Here is a 22,666-nt window from a genome sequence, read left to right as displayed (position 1 = left end):
TTATTTTAAAATATGATTAACAGAACAAAATGTATGTCTAAACTTTTTTATGAATTAGTTGAGTATACATTTTCACAATGATGCTATCTTGTCTATTTATGCTTTCAACTAGTTTCTAATTATCTAAGCAAATAATAAATCTCAATATTTATATAGTAAAAAATCAATGACAGGATGTTAATGCGATTAAGTCCGCTGACACAACTAACTGAGTAATTTAAAAAACTGTTATACAAACCTGTTATATTTGCTTTAAAGGCCCAAGTCTAATTGATATTTTCCACACATGTCTACAACAACAATAGAATGGTAAATACAATTTAATAATAAAATATCTATTATAAAAATAATATAATAAAAATAATTTTAAAAAATATTATATTAAAAACTAACAAAGAAACTTTTAACAAGGCTGGATAGCAAAATATATTTTGCATATATATCAATTTGATGAATTGATTAAAAATATCAGGAGAATGACTAAATGAGGACCATATAATGGACCTAATATCTTATCATACAAGTAAGTAATTCTCAATTTATAGAAGCATAAAAAATTTTCCCAACAAGAAATGACCAAAATATGGCAAGAAATTTAATCTAATTTCACAAATTATTTTACCCCTATTGAATTTATCATAATTATACAAGTAATAGAAGCATAAAACTTTTTCCTCCAACAAGAAATGACTAAATATAACAGTGATCTAGTTCACATTTTTTAATTTATTTTATAGTGATAGCTTAAAAAAGTTATCAAATACAATTTGCTAAACTATTCCTAAATTTGATACAAATTATTACTGGTTGGTGTGATATTCTGGTAGGAAGTATTACTTTCACAAGGAAGGATTAAAAAAAAAGTGAATAGTTGTATAGTATATGTAAGTTTTATATAATAGTGGATGAAGGATGACATGCAAACTGTTTTGAAGAAAACATTGTTAATATAGTTTTCTTTGTATACCCTTGGTTTCACTGTCTACATGAACCAACCACACTTCCTTCAGGAATTTACTTTGAAAAGAGTCTCAAAAATCAATTGCTTGGTAAAATCTAACAACGTTCTTCAGCCAACTAAAATGACAAGTTACAACCAAAACATATGCTAATTAAAAACAACTCTATATTTTAACACTGTAAAAAATAATCAAACATCGTTGCTATGTCCAGAGTACTAAGCTCTCTAACCTCTTCCCAAAATTTGCACGCACCTCAAAACCAATATCTAGAGTGGGTTAAAAGAGGTAGAAAAAAGTATCCAACTAGAAAGACAATCTAAAGGTGGCCATCTCCAGATAAGACAAAATGATAATTCCTTTTGAACTCACGGGGGCGAGAAGGATTTGAATCCAGAATCTCCAATTCTTTAAGTTCCGCTGCCACATTTATCTGAAGCTCTGTCTGATCTTAATCATCCGCTTGAGTGTTGCAAGCCAAAAGTTGCACTCGTCCCAATCACTTGTCGTGAGAAGTACCTGGAAATATATATGCAAATATAAACAAGAAGCAAATGGAGATCATATGATATTCTACTACCAATACTAGACTCAAAATCTGGAACTAAATCTATCCGCATAGATAGCTACCTGTATCTGAAGGGCGGTACTGAAATCACCATTGTCCAAGGACTGACAAAGTTGCACAAGTTTTTCTGCTGCGTTCTTAGATATGTCCCCACTGTTTAGTTTTGCAAAAAGTGCTCCTAACTTCTTTGAATTATCCTCAATTTCCCGCTTCTTAGCTGGATTTGCTCGTGATCCACCCAATGCCTCTGATGTTTCATTGAACAATCTAGTCAAAGTTGCTATCACGGGCTTTTGCTGGGCTGCAACACATCATAGGATTCGTTCCATTATTTATTGAGATTTAAAATGCAAGCACAAGAGCCTTGTTTTCCCAGTTAAGACTTAGAAGCAGATCTTACGACCATACCATGCCATTAAAAGAAACAGAGAAAAAGGACACATGCTAACATAAACCACAGTAGTTTAAAAGTACAGAATCTAGGAGCAACTAGAGCTCAGGATGGTGCCAAGGTAAAGCCAAAGTTCATCTAATTATACTCCTTTATTGAACTTCTCTACGAAGAAGGGTTATAATATAGCGGCAACAGCAGTTTGTCCAGATAGAAACTCCAAGAGTGAAAGAAAATACACTGTCCATTCTTTCTAAAACTTTACAGCCATGAAAGTCTGTCAGTGGTGCAAAACGATCTTTGGTTGGTGTCAGTATAGTGCTCCCTCTTAAAGGTATAAGAACAATTTCCATATGTTTAAGCCTAAGAAGCTGAAAGTGATTTCAATGACTAAATTTTATTGAAAGTATTGTATAAGGGGTGAACAAATGAGAGTAACAGGTACTGCAGAAAAGGTATAAGCTTCTCCTAAAACGTATATATTGATACCCCAGTAAGAACTTACAAGTGTTGTAAAGTTAATCCCACACATGGGGTCTTGTGTTTACACGGCCTTACACCTACCTTGTGAAGGTAGAGAGGCGGTTACAATAGACGCTCTACTCAAGTAAAGCATATAAAAACAAGTATGCGAAGCAAATACAGTAGCGAAGAAGTCATGCTGAAAACAATAAAGAAGAGAACAGCAGCAACGCCAACAAAAATACGATAACTGAAGCAAATGAAACATTAAGTGATACTAAGATCGGAAAAAAAAAATACCACTACTTAAAGATCACATTCACCACCCATAGGTAACAATGTTGGACAATTGCATGGAAAGAAGTAACATATGTCAGTAAGAACGAATTGTATGGCCGTCCAACCTACAGGAATGTACGAAAATGTATGTAACGGATTTAAAGTGGAAGAGGAGAAGCAAACCAGGAACATTTGAGGTATCCACCGTCTGAACTGTAGGTGGGGGAGCAGCAGGAGCTGCTGGTGGCTGGGCTTGGGGCGGCTGAGTAGGGCTTGGAGGCTGCATTGGAGCCATTCCAGGTCTCTGCACTGGATTATTAACTGGCATAAATCCTCTAGGAGCTTGGGAAGGAGCTACAACCTGAGGCATCTTTTGTCCAAGAGCTGGGCCAGCTTGACTAGGGTGAGGGACGTACGCAGGAGGCACATTATGACCACCAGCATAACCTGGGTTTGCAGGTCCCTGAAATAAACATGCAATGAGAATCATATGACTATAACATTTATATTTGCCCAAAACACCCACCGACCCCCTCAAGATTGAAGTGAAATAATGGAAACTTCAACTTACGGGATACAACTGAGCACCCAAGGTGGGCTGCTGATATTGCTCCACATTTCTCAGCGCAGGGGGATTTGATGGGATGAAGGAGGTCTTAGCAGGCTGAGTAGCAACAGGTGGTGGAGCAATGTTACCCTGCAAACATGAGAAAAATATATATTAGTATGCAAAGATAACTTCACATAAATGTGCTTCAAGAGGTAAGTACTTGTTTCAACTCAGCAGCTATTAATTTGGCAAGAATAGTCTTAACATCCAAGAGAAGGAAACCAAAAAGTGTATACCTGAGGAACTGGAGGAGTTGGAGTTGGCAGAAACATGTTCGGTTGCTGGATGTTTTGTTGTGGAGCAGGCTGGTATGGGACAGGAGCACCAAAGCCGCTGTATGAAGAACTAAATGGTTGTTGATAATTCTCAGCATAGGGGCTGTTTGAAATGCTAGGCTGTGGCTTGGATGGTTGCTCCTGAGAAGAGGATAAATCATACGAAAATTCTAAAAATAACAGTCCTGTTTAAGTAAGGTAACAGACCATTAAGAGAGGAAGAAGATAATACCGGATAATAATGCTGAGAAGGATCAGCCATTCCATAACCAGACTGATCTGCAACATAGCCGGATCCAGTATGCAGTTGTGAGTTGTCAAAAGCCATAGATTTTAATGCGTCTTTAGCTGCAAAAGACAAATATGCTTAAAACCGTCAGTTTGCTTTGTTTAAAAGGGATTGCACTATCTGCACTTGGCCAATTCACTTGAAATAAAACCACCATTGCCTAAATTATAGTTAGACCATAAACCATAAAAAGAAACCCAAAATTCAAATAAAAAAGGGTACATGAGGAGGATACCGTAGATGCTACTTCTTTAAATATCAGAAGTAGCCATATCGCCTTCTGTACAGCATAGTCGTACATATACAACAATATACCCAGTGTAATCCTGCAGGTGGGGTTTGGAGGGTAGAGTGTATGCGGACCCTTGCCCCTACCTCGCAGAGATAGAGAGGTTGTTTCTAATATTAGGTGAAGGGAGAAACAATCCTGTTAGCCTTTCAAAGCTCAAAAGAAGACGCTTATGTTAACAAGTCGTCAGAATTTAGACCCCCATAGAATGAGGAAAAGAAAGGGACACATTAATATCTTGCAGTCTTTCGGCTGACACTTTGAAAAGTTTGAATAGGAGAGCGAAACAGAATACACCCAATAGGCCTATAAGACAAATGGGAATCATCAACACCAAGTGATGATAAGGTACAGCTTGTTTGGACAACTCTCAAAACCATAGGAACGCTTCTCAAACTACTCATCCTGAGAAACCCAAAATATTAACATGTCAATAGTGTAAGCCTAAAAAGCCAAGCACCGGATGGAGGCAAATGATACTAAATTTACAGTGAAGTGGTTAAAATTTACAGCACATGAATTCCAGTAATAAGCTTCAGTCAGCTGCTTCCTTTCTCAGGTATACATGTGCTATAATGAAAGCATGAAAAGGCAAAATATATGCAGAAGAGCCAGGAATAAACCAAACCTTATGACCATTATCAACATAAAAAAAACAGATACAAGAGTGAGCTGCATAATAGTGCCGTTCTGTAATGGAGAAATATATCATCGTTACATATTGACCTGGTTCAGTGGAGAGTGCAATACGATCTCGTAAGATAGTCAATTCAGGTGACAATTCCTCAGAGCCCATAAGCTTCAAGTATTCCATTGCAGTAGTTAAAAGCCCTTGACTTGCTAGGATTTCAGCATACTTCTCAAGAAGCTTGCAAAGAGAAGCACTGAATCTCTTTTGCCCAGTTGCCAATGCAAAGACTATCGTCTTTTCCATTAAATCCTACAGGTAGGAACAGAAACTACTATTGAGTGTCTTACTGATAAACATAAAACTCAGAAGAATCTCAATGCAATACCTGAAGAAGGTCAACATATGATTTTCCATCAGCCTTTCCTGCCAAACTCCTCGACCATATTTCTATAGTTTTATCAATGTTCCCTGCACATATGTAACACAGTGTTGCTGGAAGGCTTTCACCAGCAGCCAAGAGTCTTGAAGCAAGTGTATCGCACAATGACGTCCATTCATCTTGTGGAGCAAACTGCATTAAGGTGATAAGCAGATCAACAGGTGAACTTCGCTTCAGATGGATAACATATAAACTTTCCTCGGTGAAAATCCCAGAGATGTGCACTTATTGATTGGATCAGAGCAGATTTTTATATATCCGACCTTGTCGATGAACTTTTTTATAATGCCCCTTACACCCCCACCGCAAAACATAAAAAGGAAATAATGATTAGGATGTTAGGTAGAGGAACTTACAGTGCAAAGGAGTGCAAGTGTTTCCTTCCAGGACTTCAAAGGACGAGTGTTTACAAGGCTCATTAGATCATTGTTCACCATAGCAGCAACAACCTGAAGTCATTGTTTAACCAAACACACAAATTTTAAAGAGCATGGACTACTCTCTATTCAGAAAATGACAGCCATGACATAAATGGACCTTACCTTAAGGTATGAAGAGTGACTAGTTTTAAGGTATTGATCACGAGTTTGCTCCCACAAAGAAGCACCACCGACATGAGCAATAACCAGAGCATCAGCCATTCTATTTGCAGATATGCATTGTGCAACAGCCCCCTTATAGTCACCGACAACCAACGCGCGTTGTACAGTTTCATCAAATGATGTGTCTGCACTCTCCTCTTGTACATCCATTTCCGGTTGGGAGTCCTTCACATCAACTGACTCGCCAACATCAAAGGTATTCACAGACGTTGACACAGGTGTATCAGCTTTGGGACTCGGAAGATTGTTAAAGAAATCTTCCCCATTGTCCAGCACATGCATTAAGTTCTCGTTGTTTGCAGCTTCTTTACCTGAAAGATTCTCATCAAGGGCAAGGGCATTTACTTGCTCAGATATATCATTCTGCATAGTATCTTTTTCTTCAACAGGCAGACTAAAACCAAGATGAGAAAGCAGTTTTGTCCTTGCATCCCCATCCTCTTCAAGCATAACCTTCAAGAAGCCCCATATTTCCCTTTCGCCTGAAGATCTGTTCCGAAAAGCACAAGCAAGCTAGGGTAAACCGGAAAACGGATGCAACCTGTGAAAGAAAAATTAACCAATTTGAGGAAAAGGACATACTCTGACTCTTGGAATTTCTTTTCACAGAAAACCCTCAGCGAGGTTTTCTCTCCATTCTGAATAGCAGTCTCAAATTCAGAAGATCGAGTTACCAGACCTTGTTCAGTGACTATGCTATGCACATGGACCTACAAAGGAGTAAATGTTACTACAAAACAAAAGGGTATAAAGGAGGGACTACAAAAAATTCACTGGCATACCTCCGTCGGTCCAGTTGGACCATCTGCAGAACCAAATGAAACAAGCTTTCCACCAAAGCCAAATGAGACTCCAGACTTTTTCTTAGACCACCACTTTGGAGCTCGTAAGGGAGCTGATCAGCACATGCAAATGAAAAACCCCAAGAAGGTTAACACAAGGCTCACAACTTTTTTCCTTTCAAAACAGAAAGAGACCAAGAGATGTGCCATGCAGTAATGCAGATAAAAAAGAACAGTTCTTCTACCTTACATGAGTAATATGTAATAGCACAAGGAAGATGCACTGAATATACTACCCACATATCTTCTTTTGTTCATGATATAGGCATAATTGGCAGTGCATTTTTGCCTCTTTTATATTTTCGGCTTTTGATTTACGGCTACTTTCGTAACTTGATATCTAGAGAGCCAATCATCCACACAGACATCCTCAAGTAGACAAGCTAATTTTTAAAGCAGAAAATTATGCTACAAAATATTGACCATAGGGAAGAATTGTCTCTAAGTAAGCACCTTTTTTCAACTGTATGATAACTTGTTTTCTTACATTCAAAAAGAAACATACAGCCTGATGCCCTAAACCTCAAAAGATGTTTATAGTAAATACTAAGAAGGGAGAGAGGATGAAGATAAACAAAATTCCATCATACCTGAGCCAAAATAACCCTCTCCATCGCCAGCTCGACCACACCCCTGCAGAACACAATAATTGAGTATCATTCACCAATTAAAACAAAAAGAAAACACTGTGGTACAGGAAAACAACAAGTCATAAAATACAAGGAGAACAAGCGTTCCTGATTCACCATACATGTGGTCGTCAAGAACAATCAAAATACCAAGCACTAACCATCTGGAATATGAGAAACATCTATTATTTGAATGCTAAGTCTACTGAGGGATATTGTTATACAGGTCCATCCTACCTACACTACTGTATCTAGTCAACATATCTCAACTTAAAAATAGCAACAGCATAACAAAACTGGTAAGAGGAAAAGGTGGCAGGGAAAATCTTTCTAGAGTTCTTTATTTATATTCAGCATTGCGTAAAAAACACTGCAATTTGATATATAAAACATAAAATTTAAGAGGAAAGGACCTCGATGTTGTAAATGCCAATTTTTCCGTCAAATGATGATGCTGAGATCACCCCTGGACACTTCGGATACCAATGCACATCAAAATTCCAATTGGTTCCAGCTGGCAATTCGGAGACAATCTGGGAAAGTTAAACAATACAACAATCAGTACTTCTTCAAAGCTTTCTATAGATACTAAATAAATAAGCAACCATTCACTAGTTTAAGAACTATTAACAAAAGTCAAGGTCAACAGAGAACAACATTTCCGAAACAAAAAGTATAAATTGACAATATGAGGATATGAATGATCAATTCAATTTCATTCACCTCTCCAGACACAACATCCCAGCAAATAGTGCGGTTATCTTTGGCACAAGTAAGCAAGTAGGAGCTGTCAAGGGGACACCAAGACATTGCAATGACACCTGAGTGGAAAAAATCCAAGATTAAAGGAAAATTGTAAAGATATCAATATAATTAGATAAACTAGAACTCTAATCCTTACTAACAAGCTTAAACTTTAATATTTTGCTTTAAGATCAAATTATCCTAAAAACAGAAATTTTAGGTATGCCACACCAATAAGCTTCCCTTATTGGTTGCTCAGGGACTTTGAATGTAAGATTTTGTTGAATATCTGAAGACTGATATCATGGGAACTGGGCGCTAGGTTTATATTTAGTATAATTTTCCCTGTTACACGCTATGAAAGTCAAAAAAATTCTTCCCCCGCTCTAAAAGATATTCAGTTACTATTGAAAAAGGTTCCAAGCTTATACTTTTTAACTAAGTGACGTGTGATTGATATTCTTTAATCTTGGAAAGGCAAGTTTGTGCTCCCTCTACCTCACATCCCTTCCATCTAACCAAGTTCTCTCTTCTTCCCCAAACTCCTCCATCTCAGTTCTCAGCATTTCTTGCAGGATTCAAAGCTGAACTGACCCTAACTGGCATTCATAAGAATGAAAAGGAATTTGGGGGGGGAGGGGGGGGGGATACAGAGGGGTGGGGTGATTTAAACATCCTTCCCTTCCAAATCTACCACCCAATCATGATGTTAAACTCCTTGCCACTTAATCGTTAATCAGGATCCACCGGCAACATGTCAAATAAGTTGTATACAAAATCAGTTAAATGCTGCAGCAGTTTCCTTTCTTTTGCCAAAAGAACCAAGAGAGCATAGTATGATTGTCATACAAAATGGATCGATGACCATTCAGTACCAAAATCACATACCCCAAAGTGGTGAAGCATTTCAGGTGGATGCCATGTTAGCAAAAGACAGGAAGACATTGAGTGAGCAGCAAAGAAGATAAAGCTCTAATTAAGGAGCAGGAAACAAACTAATTACTAAACCACCAATCTTGAATCACCATAAGAAACAACCATTGCACAGACTGTCAGCCATACGCTTTAGAAAAACAAATTAGCTTGTATAAAATAAAGTTTGCATATCATTTGTCGTCCTCCAGAAAATACTACCACCATTATACCAGTACAGCAATTGCATTCCCCTCCACACACAACACACTTTATTTATAAGCGACTAGAATCATAAATTGACTGCAACTAAATGGGCTAAGCTCAGCAATAGTATTTCCAAATTTTTAATAGAGTTCAGCCTCATCTATAGGATAGAATTTCACCACCATTTGTCTCTTCAAATTTGTGAATTCTAAGACAGGTGAAGCATGGAAATTATAGGTCTGGTGAGTGCACTAACCTTTAGTGTGACCCACAAACTCTTTCACAGGAGACAGTATATTCCGCATATCCCACAGCTGAAGCAATAATATATTAGTTAGTTATTAATCGCGACGATCTGAGAAAGACAAAAGAGTAGAATTCTTACCCTAAGTGCAGGTGAACCGTCTTCATCGGAAGCAACGATGAGCTGCGTGGCAACATCAGGATGCCACTGCAATACAGAGCACCGCCTTCTAACAGAATCTGTGAAACTGCAGAATTGCCCGATGCAGGTTTATTTTTCATTATTGTTGTTAATCTCAAATGCAGGAGTAATGTTCAACTTATGGTAACTCTAGAATATAATAACAAAATTAAAAGCCTAAATTTGATGGACTCCAATTTGATGGACTCCTTTTACCTTATCACTGGCTTCTGCTTCTTCAAATCCCACACAACTGAAATAAGAAAAAGAAAAAAAAGGAGATATTATGGCAACCTTTAGAAAAAAGAGTAACGCAGGCAACTTCCGCTTCTTGCTCACCAGTTGTCCCATTAAGTGAAGTAGACGCCAATATATGCTGAACCTTGTTGTTCCAAGATACATAGGAAATTTCACCTTGAGTTGATGATCCACTACCCTGCAAAAAGGAGTCAAGATCTGAGTTAGATAACTTAAATAAAATGTCAAGATCTAGAACTTCTCAATAAAACTATAGCACAGTTATAGGCCAGGAGTAGCAGATAGAAGATAAAACACCATCAAATCAAAACCATAATTAAATGAAACAAACAACAAACTAAGTTTTCTGATATTGCATGTTATAGGCCAGGATTACCGGATAGAAAGAGAAACACCACCAGATCAATGCCATTATTAACTGAACATACAATAAACTAAGTTTTCTGGTATGATTATAACTCACACTTATCATTCCTCTTAAACCATCAGTTCCATTATTATTCTATTGCAAGCCACTTGTAAGAAAGCATAACTACAAAACTCAGTGAGAGACCATCTGCTTCAACCTTAATGGGCAGGTTTACCCAAGCCTGTATAATTGTTGTATGCAAAGCGCCTGCTGGAATAGCAAGGTGTATGCAAGTCGGGTCGAAACTAGTATCAATATAGAAAATGACCGAGACAATCCCCCAATATTTAGTTGACTAAAACGTTGGAATGTCCCTTTTTGCTAATGGATGGCAATAGGACTCGAAATCAGAACCACTACCTACTTCCATAGTAAGTTCACTTGCTTGAATACCTTATTTAAAAGCTTATTCTTCCGAAAAATGAACACTTTTAGTTATTTAATTTAGGGTTGACTGTTTGAAACTGCACAATGTCACCGATATATGCCAATGTACCAATTAGCAAAAAGTGCATCTAGAAAGCCAGAAACGACCTCCTCTATTTTCACCAAGGAATGTTAAAACTCCCGCCAGAAACTAGTCCTCAAAAACATGTCCCTTCAAAACAATAAAAAAAATGCATGTCCCTCAAGCTAAATCATTGCTTAGTTTCCAAATCATTCTTTTCAGTCAAGAGAATCATTAACAACATTGTGTAGGATATTCTTCAAGATTTTCTCGATTTAGAACACACCAGTCAAATCCTTAAGGTGAAGACCTTAACCAGGAAAGATACTACATGAACTGGACCTACAAAAGGGTTGAATCGTAGTGGACTATGCAGCAATGTCACTCTGCCAGTTACAATATTACATAGCTTATTTAAATTATATACCAAAGCATTTTACCCACTATTCAATAAAAATTGTATTTCAAGGTGGTCACTGCAATCATTCTGCTGCAGTAACTTAGTTAATGACGCATGTCCCTGGCCCAGAAAGTCCTATATATGCAAGAAGACAACAACTGTATTTCTTCTAGCATGGAGACCGACCTTTTTTACAATCAACCTAGAATGTGACTTTGAGGTGATTAAGCTCCACACCACACGTTTTTAACCAAATGCAATGACCAATTATGCAAAGCAAAGACTCCTCATACTAGATTGAATTATATTGTCATCAAAAGGTTAAAACCCCACAAGTCAAAAAAACCTCCTCAGCCTCCCCACCGTTCCTCTTCTTAATGTAAGAATATTCTTTTTTGTAAAAAAAAAAACATTACAGATACTAAAAGGCAATATAACACTAGAAATATTTTATGAAAATTTTTTATGATTATATCAAAATAAATTAGAAACCAAGAGTTAGGAAATATTCCCTAGTTCATGTATCTCGTATGTTAAACTCTTTTTTAACAGATAAACCTCAAGTGCCAGCAGTACAAGGTTCAAAACACATGGATAATTAGCCATCTATCTTCTTCTTCTTTTTTTATGACGGGGAAAAACAGCAGCCACTACCCTTTGGGTGCACACAGGGTAAAACACCGCTCCTATGCAATAGCTCGCAAACCACATGGGAGAGGTAACCAGCACCAGGAGCTCGACCAAGAAGGCAAACCCCTTGCTAGGGTTTCGAACTTGAGACCTTCAACATGGAAGTCCCAAGCTCAAATCACTAGGCCACCCACCATGGAAGTCCCAAGCTCAAACCGTTGGGCCTCCCCGAATGGTTAGCCCATCTATCTTCTCCTCTCCACTTAACAAATACCAGGTTGAATTTGTCTGTGGCAGGATTGGACCCATGACATGCGCCTAACTCACACATCACACCCACACATCATCTGATGTGCTCTTATCACTAAAACCAATGCCCAAAAAGTAGGCATGCTAAGTACATTTTGATGGCAATGGATTGGAAGATGGTCTATCTAAGAGAAGAAGAAATAGCAAGAGCTTGAGAAGAAGAGTAGTTGTGAGAGAATGCGCTTTGAGTGGCAATTCCATTCTTACTGTCCTAGGAAGAAGGAAAGGATAAAAAATCTAGGCAGCATCTTGTATGTAACTACCAATTTTCCCCATCTCGTATGTTAACAATCAATTTCAGCAGAGACGTTTCCTCTTCTTGCTTCCTCTCTACACGGTATATAACACCAGAAATTGAAATTAGCAATTGAGTGCTACTATATTTTTCTTGTTCCTCTTTAGGTATTTCTGGCTATCAGTTACCAAGGGAAACTGCTGCTACTAGAGTTACAATCAACAATACAAATCAATTTAAAAACGCAATACATATGAAGGAGCATTTTAAGAATTGGAGCGTCATGCTTTACATTTGACTTGAATGAATGGCCTCAGAAAAATACAAGAAGTTTTATCATTTTTCCTCGGTTATCTCTTTTGCACTGTGTTTGATTTAGAGGAGGTCCAGCCAGGGTGACACTAGAATTTATGAAGAAAAATTGCATGAGAAATGCTAATAAAAAAGATTTTAAATGTCAGATATTACATACTTTAAGGGGAGGGAAATGGCTAGGTTCTGAAGGTTTCGCAATATCCCATATACAGATTTCACCTTCATCAGCTCCAGATGCAAGGAGATTTGGAGTAAACCCATTAAACTCCAACCCGCGAACCTGTACGTAATGAGGGAAATAATATCATATCATCACAGGATTACGAAAAGATGCCTACACAAAGAACAGGAGGCAAAACCGCGAAAAGGTGAAACTTACAGGTCCTTTGTGCCTCGAGAGATTGCCGACAAGAGCACTTTCAATAGCTTCAGACCCATTTCTATTTCCAAAGAAAATGACAGAAACAAAAATTATATAACGTCAAGGTTGAAAGATCGAAAGAAATATATATGTAATCAAAGCAACAATTCAAAAAATGCATCATAAAATTAGTATATTCTGGCCCCGTCTTTCATCATTAAAGGATAATATATAAGTCTTGCTACCTTGTGTACACCATTTTGATTACTAACTGTAAACAAGAAGAACAATTTTTCCGAGAGAATGAGCAAATAAACAAGTATAGGTGAAAACAAGACAACAAAAGGGCCTCAGTGAGGAAGTGGTTCTCAAAAAGAGTTTAAATTGGAAGAACCTTTATCGGGAAAGTTAAGTAATGCAGACAGCATCTATGAACTCGGCAACGCTACATGCCCATGGCAATACATGCATATTTTGTGTCACATCAATATATTGCCATGTACATTCTATACTAAAATTCGTATAAAATCTTCAGAAAAGCAACCACAAAAGTATGTCCTACTATAAGATATTAAGGAGACAAGAAATGATTGTTCAGGAATTGTCTAAGTTAAGTCATCAAAAACGAAACACAATCAATATTTCTTATGATTCCTTAGCTCGTAAAGAGATAGTAGAAACACTACTCGCTACCTCCAGCCAACCCAACTTCTAAGCATCCCAGTTCAAATATTGCATATAGATCACCAAGTTTTGGCATTTTTTAATGAGAAAAATATATTTTATGACTAATGTTTTATCACGGAAGAAAATGTCTTTAGGTACCAAAATGAAAAAGAATCCTGCCGTTCAGAAATGCACTGAAACCTGGATCGTCAATAGCTGATCTAGTTCATATACAGCACTACTATTCAGCGAAAGAACAAATTTTGGAAACACTAAATGTTTGCACTTAGTTCAGCTCTTAAAATATCCATCTACAAGTGGAATTCCTCATAAAGGTGTGCATATGAATCGTGAATTCATCAGACTAAGAATTAAGTAAACCCGATCACTAACCACAAAAAAAAAAAGAAAAACAACATTGACCTATTCAATTAAAAAAAAGATAAAAACAGATATTGGAATTACGAGATCAGAGGCTTGGGATTCCAAAGTCCAATATTTCCATCAACAAGCCCACCAGCAATGATTCCATACGAGAACTCCTCCGAATTGGACTGACATTTCCCCCAAGACAACCGATTATACCTCTCTGAACTCGGAATCGAACCTGTGAGTTTCAGCTGCTGATCATCCGATACGAAATCAACCTCAAAAATGTCGAGATTAGCAGTGGAGCTGAACGACAGATCCACCGCTCCCGCCATCGTTCCAGCCGCCAGATACGGTGCCTCCGGCGCGAAGGCCGCCGAAGCCGATCTGTTCACCATCTTTACGCACGCCATCGGATCAGCAAATCGAAATTAAAACTATCTACACGCCACCTAAACCAGAAATCGAATTGATACAGGTTGAGAATATTGTGTATAGATTTTGAAATGAAAAGAAAATGGAGAGATCTAGGGTTAGGGTTTGAGAAATTGGGATCGAAGCTTTTTCTTCAGATAGATCGAGATGGAGAAGAGAGAGGACAGAGTGTTGAGTCTCTTCTCTGTTTATTTTTTCTTTGAAAATTAATTAATTTCTTTTTTTAAGATTAGATATTCTTCATATATAGTGTTCCCTTTTGCTATTTTTTTTCTATTTTACTTCACTCGATTTAGATTTGGAGAAGAAGGGTACAAGGGAAATTATCAGAAAAAGTGAGGTTAATATTGGAAATTCAGAATCGCCTTCGTCATAGAACCATTTACGTGTTGCCACGTGTCATACGTTACACATGTACCTAAAAGTCGGAAACTGTAAACAGAAAAAAACAAAACTAAGGCATGGCTAAATTTTGACAAAAGAAAAATCTCTCTTTTACCTATGAATCAAAATCAAATTGTTGTTGACACTAGAAGTTTGTCATGGGATGATTTTTCAATTTTTTTAAGTGTAATTTAATATTTTTGTGCATATTTATTTGGTTGTGATTGATAAAGTTGTTTTTCTGTTATATTGTAAAAAATTATTATTTGATTTTGATTTTATTTGTGTATATCATGATAGATTAATTAAATAATTTTTCATAAAACATTATTGAAACAGTCGACTTGAAGTTCAGTATATATTTGTTCAATTAACTTGTTTCACTAATTTACACCGGCTTAAGTTTATCAAAAACTAAAATTTATTTCTTCTTATTATTAAAAAATTATATTTTCTTAAATGAAAACTTCAACAATTTAAGAAAGTGAATTTTTGAGTCCTCTTTGATGAACTCTCTTTTTATACTGTGAAAAAAAATAAAATTAACTAAAGATCTTAAAATTATTTAAAAGCAAAAAATACTAATCAGAGTTTATCAAAAAATCTCAAAATATTGAATTTCTCTTGTAGTTCATTCACATTTGCTATAGCATCTGGAGTCTGGACCATTAGTAATAGTACAATATTTATAGTATTGAAAGATTTAAGTTTTTTCAAAATCATATGAGTACATATTTTACTTTCTCCTATATATAGGAGCATCATCAATAATCAATATATCTTCAATAATAACTCAAAGCAATAATGTTATATCATGTATGTCCTCTTAATTGGTAAGTTTACCAACTATTAAGAAAGTTCCTTTGATTTCTATCACCTTGTAATTCATTTGATTTGTAATAATTAATTATTGTTTGATATCCCATAATTTTATAGTAAATGTTAGGTAGGTTGCATTCTACATGAATCACCCAACAATTGTTTCTTTTAATTATTTAGAGATATAGACGAAAATAATATCTTTAAATTTTATCTTATCACTAAAATTATTGTTCATATTTTATCTTTTATGCAAAAAAAAGGTCAAACTCTTACTTTAGACGATCTAAAAAGAGAAATTGCAATTATAAATATTTTCTCCAACATAATTTATTATTTGATTTTATATATATAAATAAAGTGTACAAGCATATAATCATAGTAGATAGATATTCATGTTAAATAAAATGAAAATTCTATAAAACATTATATACTTATAGATATATTGAAGTTTTAGGTGACAATAAGTAATAAGAATTTATTATTAGCAATAATAGGCTTCCATTATAAAGTAAGGTGGAAATTTTTTCTACGATAGTAGAAAAGGGTAGTTCAACATGCTTGCTTCATTATTTAGGGGTATTTTTGTCTTTTCACATTTAGGGGTATTTTTATCTTTTCAATTTTCTCTAATGGCTAGGTGTCATCTTGTTGCTTAATCAATTTTTGCCCTTTCACTTTCCTATTGCAAGGTGTCTTTCAATGGTGATCTGAATGTATGCATGTGTTCCTCTATGTCATCCTTCTATTTTCCCTCTACTGATATCACTATTTTCACATCAAAGTTCACACTATTTACTAGGTAAGATTAAGCATGTTTCAATTGAGCTTTTTCACTCATCTTTCTTTCATCAAAGTGAAGTTCCAAATTTCATTTGGCTGTGCGAATGTTCTCTTATTTTCCCATTTGAGATTCTTATTGATGTTGGATTATCCTTTTGGTTGGGTGATTAAGTTTGATTTAGGTGTGTGAATATATGAAATTTGATTTGGGTATGTGTAGTATGGAGGTTTATGAGAGATGGATTAGAAGGAATAAAGGTTTTGTGCATCAATTGGACTCTATTGCCAATGGAAGAACTATTTTTTTAATTTTTTTTAAAGCTCTCTGCTTTTATGGTGTGAAAACAAGAATGAAATTGGATTTCATTTTTAATATAGAAATGGTGGATATGTGCAGTTTATAAATTTCATTTCTGTGCCTAAATGGGTTTTTTGTTTCCCTTTCAAAGTTTGTATATTTGATTAGTTTTGTGTTTGTTTGAGTCTTTGTTCATATATGAAAAAATCATATATTTTCACATGCAATAGATTTTGGTTGTCTTTTGTTACATGTATAGTTTGATTTTCTTTATCAAAATTCTTTTCAACTTCCTCTGTTCATATATGGGTTTTCCCCATCTGAATTAATTTTCTGGGTTTTTGTGATGTTCGATTTTTCTTGTGTTTTGGAGTCTTTTTTGGTTCTGAAGCTCATCATTCCAGCTCATGGACCTTAACTACTACTTCTAGAGTTTGCTATTTGTTTGAGTGTGTCACCATAAAAATTGCTACTCCTTTTAGACAATGCCTTGCTGACCTTCTTCAAATTATTATGTACAATAACCATACGGTCTGGACCAAAGTTCCTTGACCAATTCTGTCTGACTATCTCCCAGAATGTCTCATGTTCCACCCAAAAATTCTTAGTTACTCTACTATCCTCTTTGTAATGCGTTAAGAGAGGTGCATGATTAGATCGTTGCCTAATTAAATGTGCCACTTCCAGGTTAGGAAACATACTCATATCTGATTATGCAAACATTTATTCAGTCTTTTAGAAATGCACGTTTCATCTGATCTACCATTCAATCAAGGAGCATGCTACCAGTGAAGTGACTCCCATATCTGATAATTGACATTCCTTTAGGCAGCCAGAAGTCTTCATTTTCAGCCCACCAAACTTATGATATTCATCCACAAGCACATTAAAATCTTCCCTTACCAACCAAGGAGTTCATATATGAGTAGATTGATCATAAAGTGCATCTCAAAGTTCTATTCTACTGTTGGGATGTTGGACCAAATACCTAAGACAGAAGAATTATCCAACATAAAGTTTGGGTCTTGAAAACAAATAACCAGTTTTAACTCATTGTTTGCCAAAAGTGTAATGGACAAATTCATATAGTGTGTTTACTACAGTTCTAGTGAGAATTATGAAAAATGCTTTATTTTTACGGAAAAATCTAAGGAAAGCTATAGGAAATTAAGAATAAGTCCAAATTTTATGCATAACATTGCGTAAATTTGTTCAAAAAATTGAACAGATGAATGATAAATCAGCTGGAAATTATCAAACCTTATCAAAGGCAAATGTTCTGTCAATTTGCTTATTAGCTATGTTCTGAATAGCAGAAACTTCTCTTCTACCTTCATTACAGGAAATCACAACTGGTGTATGCAATCTTATCTCATCCTCACTCAACGGCCTGTAAATTTTCACCATAGCTACTCCATCAACAACACTCAATTAAAATTAGTAAATATAACAAACTCAAAAGTACATTCATTTTTACTCACCTGCAACGCAAAATAACTTGCACATTTACACCTTTTTCTTTATCATGCTTTCCATTCACATTCCCTCAAGGAGTTCATATATGAGTAGATTGATCATAAAGTGCATCTCAAAGTTCTATTCTACTATCTCTTGTCATTACTAGCATATTTCTGTAATCTGAGTCGATTGTAATGTTAATACCTGGTCCATGTCCATCATTGCTTCATTCTTGTTCACAATTGTTGTTCTTGTTAAATTATGATTAATAATTATATTGCTTGAAAGTTTTAACACTTTTGACTAAGCTTCATTTTTTGTCTATTACCTAGAAAGAAGATAGAATCTTCTTGATTCACATACTACATATATGTTTAATTTTTTACTTTTAATTTACTCAAATCTGCACTGTGTAAACCGTGTTCTTGTTCTTGAATTCATTGTTGCAGAGACCCTTTTAAGCTCAAAGGCCTTTCCTGATTTTTCGATAAAGGTATGAGCTCTTTCTTATTATGGTTTGAGTTCTTCATTTGACTTGATGTGGGGTTTAATTTCATACTGTTTCATTCTGTGTGGTTGGTGAGTTGGTAATTTGTTTTGTTGGTTTAATATTGGGGTTACTTTGTTGATTCTGAGTTTAAAGATTCAAACTTTGTGCTTTTTTGTTTTGTTTTAGGCTATTTTCGTGTATTGTTTCTGCTTAGTTGAGCTGCTGTATGAATTTTTTTCCGATCAATATTTTGCATCAGTGTAAAAACAATTGCATTTAGCATACATGTCAATAAAGCGAGTTTCCACATTAACATCAACCTGAAACCTGAAGGTCCAGCCTGATAGCCCAGGCATGCGGCATTTGCCAAGCCTCAAATGAGGCAAACTGGCACATGCAGCAGAAGGGATGCCAGAGTTACTGTATTTGGCTTTACACCTTTAAGTTGCATCCTTTGAGAAAATCATAGTGCATTTTAAGTACCAATTGAAATGAAACTGTGGATCATTGTAGTCCAAGTAACCACATCTCTATCGATCATCTTCTCAAAAACCGACCTTGCTTTATCCATTCTTCCACACTTGATGTACAACCAGTGAGTGAATCTCTCTGCCCATCTCACCGATTTCAGAAAATACTCTCGAGAATGTCCGTTTCGTTTTGGTATGTGTTTAAGTTGATTAATTACTTAAATGTTGTCCTTTTTATTTCTAGATTTTCAATCACATAATGGTTTAAATGGTAATCTAATTTGTTTTCTATTTTATCCACTCAAAACTACTTCTAAATGTGATAAAAAAAGTTTTCGAGAAGGTCATCCATTTTTTAGAGTTCAATGAGATACTCCTAAATCCGTAGGAGTGACTAGCATTTCGTCGATTTCGAGATTGAAAACTATAGCTTCTCTTGAATCTAACTTAATTAGTTTTGATATATGTGATAATTTTATGATAACAAGACATCAGAATTATTATTAAATGGTAAAAGTATGCATGGATTATGTACTTAGCAGTTGCTTAAATGGCTGCAACATTGCCACGAAAGGGGTATTTAGCACAAAGATATGAAAGGATCTACTTTGTTGATCAACAAACATGGAATGCTAAAATTATTGATTTTTGATTAGCGGACTACTTCAATCCTGAAAAAACAGCATCCTCTTTCAAGTCGAGTTGTCACACTTTGGTAAATAGCTCCACAAAGTTCTACAGATTATGAAATATGTGTTGATCTTTGGAGTGCAGGCTGCCTAATGGCTGAAATGTTTACGGGCAGGCCTATTCTGCCTGGTCTGCGATACCAGCCTCACTTTGGAAAAGTTCAAGTGATTTTTTATAGATGAGAGTTAATTACGTAGATCATCCAGAAATTAATAACTATCAATGTCTCATCAAAATATAATTGATTCAACTTCTTCCAAGGGTTGTTTATGATAATAGTTGTTAAAAACGCTCTAGGTAGATTCTATAGTCTCCTATACTTGGAGAGGATTATCGGAGGAAAATGAACTTTCAACTTTCTTCACTCTGCTATATACCTATAGGTATAACATGAGGAGGTTTTAAGGCACTTCCCTGTATCTTCTTGGGGGATTCTAAACGTTCTTTATTATCTGATTTCTCTTTATTTATTTTTTCTCTTTTCTGTTGTCTTTGATTCTTTTATTTGGAACTGAAGTGGTAGTGATTGACCTAACAATAATCATTTCACGTGTACAAGTCAATAAGGACTACAATCTTTAATTGGAGTGTCATTGTATTTTTTTCACTTCTGCAGATATAATACAGCTAAACTTGCAAAGGCAATGTCTCAGAGGTACTATCTAATACTTATTTATGGAACCACTTTTTCGAAGGTTACCTATCCTATAACTCCATGAAGTAGTAGTTTGTTAGAGTATCGGGTCAAGTAGTTTGATTGAAACAAAGGTTCATTTCGTTGGATCTTCATTTGCCTACAAACTTATTTGTAAATGTGTTTTATTCTCATTTGCCTATAACATTACTGAGCATTCTTTACTGAATTTTAAGAAAATATTAAATGAGAAAAGAATGATGTTTACGCTTTCAGCACTACTCCTAAAAGAACACTATTCCTAAAAGAACTGATAGATATTTATAGATTATGCATTAGTTCAATGAAAGATATTAATATCTATATATATATGACAAGTGTGATGGTAGCAAGATTATTCTCCTTTAGATGGTGTGGTTTTTGGGCACTGCTTTAAAATATAATATAGTTCACAAAATTCAGTCCGGTGAATATTGCAACTTTTCATGTTGTCTTTTTTACAAGGCAAAAACATCTTACAAACTAATTCTAAAGGATCTGTTTCATTGATACAGAACACATGTATCTACTTCTTTTTTAGCAACTTACGTGTATGTCATTTTATACACCAAGCCATGCCATTTGAGTCTTCATACTGCTAAAAAGAAATAAAAAATCAACAAACAAATTGTCATTTTTTCTCGTAAGAAAGACATTTGTGAGGCATAGCTTTGGTAGACCTGTCATCTAACATTTTGTTCCTTATAAAGCAACAAAGAATAACTATAACAATTCAATCGAAACAAATATATGATGAACATTAACTCAGTAATACAGTAAGAAATTATCTCTTCCCCACTTTCTTCTTGTTGTCTCTTAGTAGCTGTGTTTTTTACATGCAGGGTGCAGTGAAGGGCACGAACAAAGCAAATAACACATGTGATGTGTGGACAGAGTACTATGACATGGCGTACACTTTTGGTGCTGATAGCATGGACTTTGCTGCATTGTTATAAGAAATTGACAGGTACTTAAATCTTGCAATCACTGATAAATTTTTAAGCAAACCAGTACTATACTCAACATTAACTCCTCCCCATAACTATATACTAAATTCATTTTCCATCTTATTTCACAGGTGCTTTCTGAATGATGCTGACTAATAGTCAAAATGCAGCATTATGTAAATATTGTACATATCCAACCTAAATAACACAGCCATGACAACGAACAAAACAACTGCCAACCATATTTTATATATATATACTATATCTATCCATCTCTCTCTCTCTCTATCTATCTATCTATCTATATATATATATATATATATCCGACTCATACATTCTATATGTTTTTATCTAACTAACAAAAATCTTTCAATGTTGCACGGGCCACCTCTACCTAGTTAAGTAATAAAAAATAGTTGTTAGTATTAATAGGGTTTAATTTTATTACGAAGCAAAGTGAAAAACAAGTATTTAAATCTTATTTGTTTGCATTTAATGGAGATCTAAATCATAATAATTTACATTCAGCCTATTAAGTATGTTTGTCTTTTAGGTCTGAATCTGCCCATTAAGTTCATTTGTTTTATTTTTAAAAAAACCTCTTAATGGGTCTGAAGAGATCTGAGTGAATCAAATCTTTAGGAAACTCTAAACAACATTCAGACTCATTTAATAAGTTATCAAATAATAATATCGCTTCTCTGCTTTAAGCGTGCTTTTTTACTCATAACTACAAATTTTCTTTCTCTCTTTTTTCAATCAAACGTCATTTTTTCCCTCTTGAATTGATAAGTTTTCATAAATCATTTCAAGTTTTTTTTATGTTAATAATTTTCTTGTATTGAGTGTGTCAAGAACACTGTTGGTGTATTCGTGTTATCAAGATTTTTGAATGAAAAAATTGTACTCCAAATCATGATTATTAAAAAAGAAAATTTAAAAAAAAAGTTTTAATCAAAAGTGATATATTTTGTTGAAATGAAATTTTTATGATATTTTATTATTTTAATGTTAATTTCACATGCACATTTAGATATTGAAAACAAACAACATTAGTTATTTAGTTTTCAAATTTAGAGACCATATCTTAATATTCAGATGTATATTTAGATCAAAACTCCTGAATCTCAATGTAAATTTTAATATTTAGATGTGTATTCAGATTCATATTTCTTACTCTTAATAAAAACAAATGAGGCCTTAAAATGTCAACTGAAATAGAGAATAGAAATGAATTATTTTTTGATTATTTTTTAAATAATAATTC

General features: G+C 35.0%; 1 protein-coding gene and 2 long non-coding RNA genes across 3 annotated transcripts; 1 reads left to right on the top strand and 2 right to left on the bottom strand.

Annotated features, from left to right (window-relative positions):
* Window positions 1–1,013: 1,013 nt before the first annotated feature.
* Window positions 1,014–14,702, bottom strand: LOC101261454 (protein transport protein SEC31 homolog B). The gene is made up of 22 exons (XM_004229629.5): window positions 14,049–14,702; window positions 12,936–12,996; window positions 12,714–12,836; window positions 9,892–9,988; window positions 9,769–9,805; window positions 9,514–9,619; window positions 9,385–9,442; window positions 7,989–8,086; window positions 7,679–7,798; window positions 7,227–7,269; window positions 6,577–6,689; window positions 6,377–6,504; window positions 5,735–6,284; window positions 5,549–5,641; window positions 5,139–5,324; window positions 4,849–5,062; window positions 3,777–3,892; window positions 3,506–3,685; window positions 3,231–3,356; window positions 2,843–3,122; window positions 1,590–1,828; window positions 1,014–1,478 (listed from the first exon to the last, which is right to left on the bottom strand). Exons 1-22 carry the CDS (start codon window positions 14,363–14,365, stop codon window positions 1,389–1,391), a joined length of 3,375 nt encoding a protein of 1,124 aa, XP_004229677.1. The 5' UTR covers window positions 14,366–14,702; the 3' UTR covers window positions 1,014–1,388.
* Window positions 14,703–16,225: 1,523 nt separating this feature from the next.
* LOC138337162 (uncharacterized) lies at window positions 16,226–21,681 on the top strand. Its single transcript, XR_011210646.1, has 5 exons — window positions 16,226–16,392; window positions 18,579–18,622; window positions 20,396–20,434; window positions 21,295–21,419; window positions 21,531–21,681. It is a non-coding gene; the product is annotated as an uncharacterized lncRNA (long non-coding RNA).
* Window positions 17,633–18,289, bottom strand: LOC104645800 (uncharacterized). Its single transcript, XR_740015.4, has 3 exons — window positions 18,153–18,289; window positions 17,932–18,061; window positions 17,633–17,659 (listed from the first exon to the last, which is right to left on the bottom strand). It is a non-coding gene; the product is annotated as an uncharacterized lncRNA (long non-coding RNA).
* Window positions 21,682–22,666: the final 985 nt, after the last annotated feature.

Source organism: Solanum lycopersicum, chromosome 1 (genome assembly GCF_036512215.1).
Source record: "Solanum lycopersicum chromosome 1, SLM_r2.1".
Taxonomy (NCBI): domain Eukaryota; kingdom Viridiplantae; phylum Streptophyta; class Magnoliopsida; order Solanales; family Solanaceae; genus Solanum; species Solanum lycopersicum.
The sequence above is the reverse complement of the archived record's forward strand: the minus strand, read 5'-3'. Positions and strand labels throughout refer to the sequence as shown.